At 40.6% G+C, this 9,333-nt stretch overlaps 1 protein-coding gene across 1 annotated transcript in view; it reads left to right on the top strand.

Moving 5' to 3' along the window:
* The first annotated feature begins 8,959 nt into the window (after positions 1-8,959).
* The window catches only part of LOC115411697 (MAGUK p55 subfamily member 7-like), a 134,262-nt gene continuing 133,888 nt past the window's right edge, over positions 8,960-9,333 (top strand). Inside the window, exons 1-2 of the mRNA XM_030123912.1 lie at positions 8,960-8,975; positions 9,059-9,144. Of these exons, the coding sequence (XP_029979772.1) occupies positions 8,960-8,975; positions 9,059-9,144 (102 nt within the window). The remainder of the gene's footprint in view (positions 8,976-9,058; positions 9,145-9,333) is intronic.

The following is a 9,333-nucleotide window of genomic DNA, read 5'->3' as shown; positions in this document are numbered from 1 at the left end:
TGAAAGTAGGGATGCACCGATCCGATACCAGTATTGGGCATCGGCTCCGATACTCAGTGTGTGTACTCGTATTCGTACTCGTAAAAGTAAACCGATACAAAGACACCGATACCACTTACAGCCATGTGACATTCACAGTTCAGTGCAGCAGGTACGTGGTGGTGGAATAATGTGTGGGGAGTGTGAAGAGTGTGGAGATTTTTCAAAATAAATGATGGTGGTAAAAGTAACGCTGACTGCAAATAACATTAAAGACACAGACAGATACAGACTGTCCGTCCTCTGCGTACGTTCCATCCATTTTCTAGGTGCTGGCGGATGCGTACCCAGACGGAGAATACCAGCAGGAACCATGGAAGTAGAGGATCTGTTCAAAGAGCGACTGTCTGAGTTAGAGAAAAACTACTGACAGATTTATGACAACTACCTAGGGCCGGGGGTACGGAGCAGTGCAGACTGTCGCCAGTGGAAGTGAAAACGAAACTTATCGCTTATTTATCTTTTCCCTACCTGCTGAAGCTTCGCTTTTAAATCTTACTAGCGAAAATGCTGCAATATTAATATCACATTAGTGTTGCTTCTGTCGTCTCCATGTTTGTTATTACTGACTTTCTTCTTCTCAAAAACTTTACTCTTCTTGTGGTATTTGTATAGTATGGTTAATTAAGAGCAGCGCCCCCTGGTGGATTAATTGAGAAACGCTCATTCCAACCTTTAAATGTCAGTAGCAGCACTTTTTTCCAGTCAGACTAATGACAACGACAATAAAGCACATTTACAAAAGGAACTAAGAACTGGAATGGGATTATTAAGTACTTGTATCGGTACTCCGTATCGGCAAGTACTCAAATCTAAGTACTCGCACTCGTTTTCGGTCTGGAAAAATGTGGTATCTGTGCATCTCTATGTGACAGCATTTCACTGGGTCAGAAAAGTGATATTTTAGACCGCTGTCAGCTGCAAAATTATTGTCCTCAAATTACATTATGTTATGATCTGTATAAAAGACAGCATCATGTAATGTTTTAGGGCTACATCACCCAAATGGTTACCAGTCTGTACGGCTCCTCTCTGGTTTTTAGAAATAATGGGGCCCCTGCCAGATGCTGGATGGGATTACTGCTGCCTGTCTTAACAGGCACCCCAAGGCACCGAGGAGTTCACCACAAGGGCAGAAACAAACCCACACATACTTTCATGCACACACACGTTGCAGCAGCCATAGAGGCTTCTCTGGTAGCTAGTGGCTGTACAAGTTTTTTCTATACGTTGTACCAACTAGAGGTATCTACTGAGCTGATGCTTCCATCTAGTGGCCAATGGTAGTCACTACACTTACAGAGCAGCATTGAATTATGTAATTTATGTGCATTTATAAATCAGAAAGAAGTCATTAAAAATGTATTGTTAAAGGGAATTTGATATCATGACAGTCATTTTGAATATTGTTGGTTTTGTAACTTCAAAATATGGTTTTCACATTGGTATTTACTTTTAAACAGCGTTTCTTCAATGCTGCAAACAGCACGAGGGGTCGGCAGCAATTTTTCATGTTATTTACCCCAGGGTGTCATTGTTGGACACTCTTCTCACTGTGTTGACTATTGAGTTGTAATAAATAGGAAGGCGGAGCAGCTTGAGCCTCCAGGCAGTGAAAGGAACTCGAGTTTCAGGTCTGTTCAGGTGAGCCGATACACCTGACTGTGGGCGGGTGTGTGAGCCTTCCTGTATGGGAGGATTTTGTTCTTTTTTTTTTTTTCAGTACATAATAGTGAAGTGAAATTGTGGAGTGGGAGTGCCTGCTCATGCATGTTATGTGAAGCTGTGTGTCTGTTGCAGGAAGCAAGGGATCTGGTAAGTCCCTGCACAGCTTTTGTGCCTCTTTCCTGGTTGTTTTTACCACTGGTATGGCTTTATATTTTCTATTTATTATATTTTAGTCCTCAAACATTATAATTGTCCTTTAACAGATGATTTTCTGGTCATATTCATCTGTGAATTCCACTTCACATGGTCATTTCAGGACAATAGGACTCTTACCTATTGATTTCTTACCCTTTGCTGCTTTAACATGGTTTGTTTTTCTACATTTCTGGTCATATTTACTCATTTCAATAGCAGTTTTAGAGATGCAAGTAGCTTAGTTGTAATGCCTCAAGGTTCATCTCCACAAAGGATTCATTGTACTAAAATAAATATTAACTCATCTTATGTGGTTTCCTGGGAGCAGAACACCTTACACTCTCCACATCAGTGATTCCTGTGTTTCTGAAATCAATCTTTCCATTCTCTTTTAAAATAAATGAAATTCTAAATCCAGCAATAAAATGCTTCAGCACGTTGTGTCTCATGGCCTCTGAAAGGAGGTAAATGACTTCAGATGTTTTTAGGGCATCTGGAAAGACAGGTTGACCTAAAGACAGATTTCTATGTGTGTGCACGCGCGTGCGCGCGCATACACATACGCAGATGTATTATTTTATGTGGAAAATACGGACTGTTATGAGCGACACGTGGCAGAGTACCGATTCTGAGCTGTCAAAAGAAAAACCCACCTGAGACCAGAAGAAGAAAGATTGCTTTTCCCCTTTCTCTGTTAAGCTCTCACTTAAGGTGAAACCGCTCTTGTTGACATATCCTTTACCTTGCCACGGATTAATGGTATTTATTGATATTCCACATTTGCTCTCCTAATCTGTTTCCACTGCCCTTTAAATTTATGTACTTACTCCTTTACTTTTTGTATTACTTTTTTCCTGTCCTTGTCCTGTCAGTCATTCCAACACCGTCAACACTGCCAAGTACAACTTAGTTTTAATCGAAGCTGCCCCAATCCCCTCGTAAAGCGAATGACTACTAATGAGAATTTGTATGGCACACCCCTGAAAACACAGCCTTGTCCTGCCACCGTCATGCTTAATAGGAATTGACGCAGTGACATTTTGGCAACTCAGCGCAAGGAGCAGGAGAAAGACATTATTCAATGATGTATTTTTCCACAGAAGTAACAGAAATAGGCAGAGGGGGCTGCCTATGTACCACTGGCATCAGGACGACTTTTTTGATTTCTTTCCTTTTTCTCTCAAACAGTATTTCCATCTCGAGATGTCTTGTGGATGAACATTCCCCTCGACCACGGTTTAATACACTGCAATTATGCACAGCCCATTGAAATGGAGTTCCACTATAAGCTTGTGTGTAAATGAATGTTCCCCTTTACCACAGTTGGATACACTGCAATTATACTCTTATGATTGTGTCATGTAGGTTTTTGTGCATGTGGCTGTAACTCTATCTACTTCTGTCTGTCTGACTTTGCACTTTGTGGTTCGGACAAGCCAATATGCTGTAGAGTAGCTGAAATACAAATTGATTTTACATCCAATCTGTCTTCACAGCCACCCCATACCAACACCCTGGAGTAGCAGCTCACCAATGGGGCTTGAAGCAGAAAAATAGAGTTTTCCATAAAAGGAGCAACTTTATTTCTTCCCCCTCCTCCTGTACTTTCAGCTATCTCCAACTTTTCAAACAGCATTACAGCACAAATATTTGGAGCTCTGGAGAAGACTGTGTGCTTTTTACAACCCTTACTGACCTTGTGAAACATACGAGAACATGTGAAAACAAGACATATAGACCTTCCAACCACATGGTGCTGTCAATTACATGTTGTGCAGCTGAAACCTCAGCAGATCTGAGGCCTTGGATGCTGCCATGGTGAGAATTATTAAGTGTATGTAGACGTGGGCAGAAGCTGTGTATCAAGTCATAAAATGTATATGATACAAACTGAAATGTGTCTGGCACACAAACACTTGGTGATATGTCAGCTGCTGAAAGTTGGCGCTTTAAATATTTTTTGTTTTGAAAGTTTCTTATTTATTAAGTTTTTTAATTAATTAATTAATTAATTAATTAATTAATTAATTAATTACCAATGTTTGAGTGTGTTAAATTAGACACGTGGATTAGTTTGAATTATTTATTTAATTTTCAGTCAGTCAACTATATGGGCTGGGTCATTATCAATTGGTTGTTAGTAGTGTGTGACGTTGGTCATTTCACTAGGTAGGCGTTTCTACTGGAAAGGAGAAAAATACACAAACAAATTTTGTTATGGGATTAATATGATGCCAATGCTGCCTTATCATGCTGTCTCACAAAATGTATTAAAAGGTTTACTGTTTCAGCTGCTGGTGTTTTTCTTAAAACTGTATCCTGTCTTCTTCCCATGTGCATTCATGGCTCTTTTTTTCTTTTCTTGTTTTCTTTTCTTTTTGGAGATTTTCTCCTTTTTAATTATAAATTGATATCTTTTGTATTGTGCCCTGATGACGATACTTTGTTTTTGAAACACGTTGACAGTTTTGTCCGTATAGGTAATGAAAGACTTTTATTTTGTATCAGTAATTGTATTTTTGAATTACTTACTTTTTGATAGATAATTGTTTTGTTTTTTGTGTTTTTTGCAGAAGTATTGTTTGCTCCTATGTTTTTTCATGTATTCTGCTCCAGTCCTTGATAAACATCTGATTTCTTTATATGCATCTACACTTGGCATTTTTGACCCAGTGAATTGCTTACTTCTGTTTTCTCTTAATTCTTGTGTTTAATGTCTAATGGTGACCTGCTCGATGCCTTATGGTATTTATACATCCTGTATTTGGTCCAAAAGGCCAAACTATCCAAAAACTGTTGCCACATTGGAAAAGAACCAGTTTCCTTTTGTCTGACCAAGTTCGGCTGTCTTGGCCTCCCTAAGGTCATAGGATTTAAATGTTAGTTAGAGAAATGAAAATCTGAAAATGTCCAGACAATACAGATTGGATGTGAAAGCACCCTCAAATAGTTTGTTAACAGAGTATTGAGTCTGGAAAGGTTATGTAAAGCTAGCTAGATTAACACTTTTTAATTTGGGAAATTTAGGAAAGTATTTTTTGTACTTGTCCCACAATTTAGCTATTGTGTTCACAATACTATAGACATTTTTTGAATACCCAATGCTAACAAAGCGGCACTTGTGAGAGACTGAGAGAACAATGAAGCTTCCTGTAACAGGTCAAGAATCAGACAACAAAAGCAGCAGCCGTAGCAGCAGAGAAAACTGTAAAACATGATATCCTTCATCTAAGAAAAGGTTAAGATAAGTGTGAAAAGTAAAGCCTCACAATGTGGCAACAGAAGGTTCACAAATGGGAACCTGAGCACGTGTTGGACAGGCTGCCAGATAGATCTCCTATCATTTGACCATGGATCAGTGTAGATAAACTCATCAGGTTGAAGTAGATCTGCAGACTCAGAACTGGGGGATAGCTTTGGAGAAAATTGGTCCTTGAGCTGTAACAAGATCAAGTGTGACAGGGGTGGCTTTGGATCTCGTAAGATGAGGAAGACTGGTGTCATTCATGGTGGCCCAGTAAAAACCCTGGGCCAGTAGCTGGCTTTCCTGTCACTCATTATGTGGGATGAATCAGGACAGACAAACCTAACACCCCAACAGCCCTTTGGGGAACTTTCAGTAGGGTTGAGTGGCTGAACTGACCTCTGCTGGGTCCTGGTGGAACACTTCCTGTCCAGGGCCAGAGGCAGCTTGAATGCAGAGCCTAGTGAATGCCTAAGATGTTTTTCTACTTATTACGTTCCCCAATGAGGATCATGCCTTTAGGCTGATTCCATTGGACAGTGATCTTTCTACATGAAAAAGCTGTAGGATTTAGTTGTAAAACTGATAGAGTTTCAATGGAAGGCATACTTTGAAACTGTTGACAGGCCTTTTTAGAAATGTTACAGGTCATGCAGTGTTTTTCACTGTCCGTCATTCACCTCCTGATTCTGTTATTCCTCTAACTAACTTCATCAACATCCAGCTGGGAGTCAGATGGCTCCACCCGTGCCACCCGTGCAGGTCGGACAGGCTTATTTTTGAAATGAAAGGAAGAATAACAGTCTTCTACACCTCCCCTTTTCCATCCTTCCATCCATCACCTTGGGCTGTTTTCTTTTCAAATAATGATTCCACCTCAAGTTTCACACTGAACAAGACTGACCAGATTCAGGAAGCAACTACTGCATACGATCATCTGTAGGCAGAAAGTCTCACTTAGCGCCCCAGCTGGGTTGTTAGGGTGAATTATCCTTGAAGTCCACTAGATGGAGGCAAAAGCATTTGTAGCTGACAGACTCCACATGAGGAGAAAGGAATGCCTCAGTGCAATTAAGCATATCCCGTCTCGTACACATGGCAAAGTGTAAGTTTACTTCCCCCCTTGACCATCTGATATTGTGTGATCTGAACAGACACGGTTAGAGGATTCTGACAGCCGGGAATATTTTTTAAGGTCCATCTATTATGATCCTTCAGGGCCTTGTAAAAAGTCCCAGGTGTTCCTAGGGCTGCGACATGCTTCCTGGCCCTCAAAAAGGCTCCCCAAATGGAAAGATGGATCCGTTCTCAAATTGGGGAATATGCAGTCATTCGTCTTTTGAGTGCAGCGAAAGGTGGACAACTGATATTACAGCATGGCATACCTTCAGAGTCATTCATTCCTCCTTCCCTTGTCTTTCGTTTAGTCTGTCATTCCAATCACAAAGTCTTATGACAAACCGTGCTGGAGCACTCTCTGCGAAACACTGAACTGATTTAGCATGGGTCAGTTGTCTTGGCGTGAGCTCAGTGGCTGTTAGGTTCAGTCCCCTGTTCAAGCAGGCCTGTTGGAGAGATTTTGTGGTCATGGCTTGAGGCGCCGCTGTCCCTCTCTGCTGCTCCTCTTAACCTATTTTATGGAAGTATACAAAGGTTTCAACAGTACTGAACTCCAATTTCATCAGATTCTGTCTGCACTTTATGCTCATGCAAATGACTGGCAAATCTGGCCTACAAATTGGTGCTGGCTTGAATAGCAGTAAGATTTTGAATTCTTCTTGCAGATCTCCTCTCTAAGGAAAATCTATCCATTTTTAAGTGCTGTTTGATGAATGAACCATATTTTGTACATCTCAATCCAGAGGAAAGATATTCTTCTTTAATATTTTGTGTCTTGCTTACCTGTTCATTCAGGCATCTTCTGGACTGCATTGTCTAGATGTTTTTTTCCACAAGCTTGCACCTGGGGTCTTTTAGGCCCTGAAGTAAGTTTACATCACAGTATGTCAGACAGGCGTGGTAGCATTTTGCTATGTGAGCTGTTGTCTTGGCGATTTCAGCCTCAGCTCTGCAGGCATTTGTACACACATGCAGGGCAAAAATCCAGAAAATAGTCACTCCTGTGCAGTTGTCACTGCGGGGGCAGAGTGTAAGATTCCTTACTGAAAACACATTTATAATAGTGAATTTCCGGTGCAGTGTTTGGCTTGCTTCAATGGAAATGAAATCAGTGTTTCTAAGTGTGTGTGGTTAGCACCCGCTAACCATTGATGGGGGTCCCAATGAGCTTGAAAGGTGCAGCGTGTCTAGGCTGTAGACGCCACTGACCAACAAGTTCTGAGTCAGCCCTGGCCCACTGTAACTGACCATTCATTCAGATGCAATTTTTCACAATGTATTATCAACAAGGGAGACAGAGAATGTAGCTTATCTCACTGCTAGTGTTTATTTCTTGCATTTTCTTCTCTGAAGTAGACTGCTGAGAGGACCCTAAGGCCCAGTTGTTTAGGTAATTGACTTTGATTGGGCCACAGCACATGGGAGTTGATATAAAATGAGTCATTAAACCTCATGTTACAAAGAAAACCCATAGCTGGAAGCCTAATTGTTTTCTACTATATATTTTAAATAACTTTTCCTCAGAGGTGGAACTGCACCTTGGTAATGTGGAGGGTCATATGGATTTTTGAAACCAGTGGAGAAAGTACTGAGTAATTTTAGTCAGTTACTGTACACATTGAGTTACCTGGACTCTACTTGTGTTCCATGCCTACATCATAAAGGTAGTATGTTACTTTTTACTGTATTACATTTACTGACGCTTAGTTACTATTCAGATTATTTTCTGTCCAGTGAGAAACCTAATACTCCAAATGAGTTGATTTTGGCTGGTTGAAAAATTCTTCTTAATCAGTTAACTTTGTAAAACCTCTTGGGTAAGCTCAAAAATGTATTGTCACAGAGCTGAAAACAGACCTATTTTTCTGAAAGAAACTGCAGACCTACAAACATATGATGATCTAATAGAGTAGGATTCAACGCATTCATTTCAAATATGAGTATAGAAGTCATATTTATTTGTAGATCATCCATTTTACTGGATAATGACTATGTGTACTTAACAGTTTTCTCACATTGCTGACATACTTTTTGTTTTAAATGCATAATGTTTCCTGTAGTTGAGTATTTCACAGCATGGTATTACTATCTTTCTGAAGGACAGGTCTGTGTAGTTCTTCCACTGCTGTCTGAAACAGAACAGTAACGTGGAGAAATAATGAAGAGTGGGTCAGAGTCAAAGCTTTAAAAAGTCAGGTGGAGGTTGTGGTGTCCAAGGTGTCCACTTAGTCCGGCCAACCACTCATGCAAACAGATTAGAGCTCATTCCCCCATTGTAGGAACAGCACCTGTTAGGATCAGGGCTTCACATGTTGATGGCCGAAAGCTTTCACCATTTACCACCTACTTACAATGTATTGGGTCCACAATCTAGTCATTTCTTTAATAGATTTCTATGCTCAATAATGCATGCAAGACTATGCAAGTTGAAGAGCAGTCATTTTAATCTCACTTCGAGCTCAGCCTCATCTTCCAGGCTGACTTTTACAAATTAAAACACAAAAACTGTCCTCCCTTGTTGTGTATAAGAGTTTATTGAGTGCTACCATGTGGTTCTGTACATGTGCATCAAATGCAGGGGGGGGGGGGGGGGGGGTCAATGAGCCAAAGGCTTTTTATTTGTGTTTTACATCCCTTCTCTTCCTGTTCCTTCTCTATCTGGCTTTCCAGTTGAGTGCCATTATTTACGAAGCGATGCTTTTCCACGCCTGTTTGATTTTTTCACAAGTCTGTTGCATTTGCTTGCTTACTTTCCTCTCAGCGGATAAAGTTTCCCTTGTTTCCGTTGCACAGTGTATAAAGTGTGGGATAGCCATGGTTGTGTGTCTCCGTGGATGTACGTGTTTATATCCACACCAGACGAGGTGATTTTGGCTCAGGTATAAAGCAGGATGTTCAGCAGTTTAGGAGAAAAGTGTTGGGTTGTTAACACACTGAGTCAACTGTTACCTTCCTGTCAACACACACACACGGTGAGAACTGTCAGTTTCTGGCGTGCCTACACACAGATACATATATTTGCTCGTATGGAAGTATTCATATCCATGGTTACGTTTACAACACACAAC

The sequence above is a fragment of the Sphaeramia orbicularis genome, chromosome 20, assembly GCF_902148855.1.
Source record: "Sphaeramia orbicularis chromosome 20, fSphaOr1.1, whole genome shotgun sequence".
Taxonomy (NCBI): Eukaryota; Metazoa; Chordata; class Actinopteri; order Kurtiformes; family Apogonidae; genus Sphaeramia; species Sphaeramia orbicularis.
Note: the sequence above shows the minus strand (reverse complement) of the source record. Positions and strands in the feature narration are given on the sequence as shown.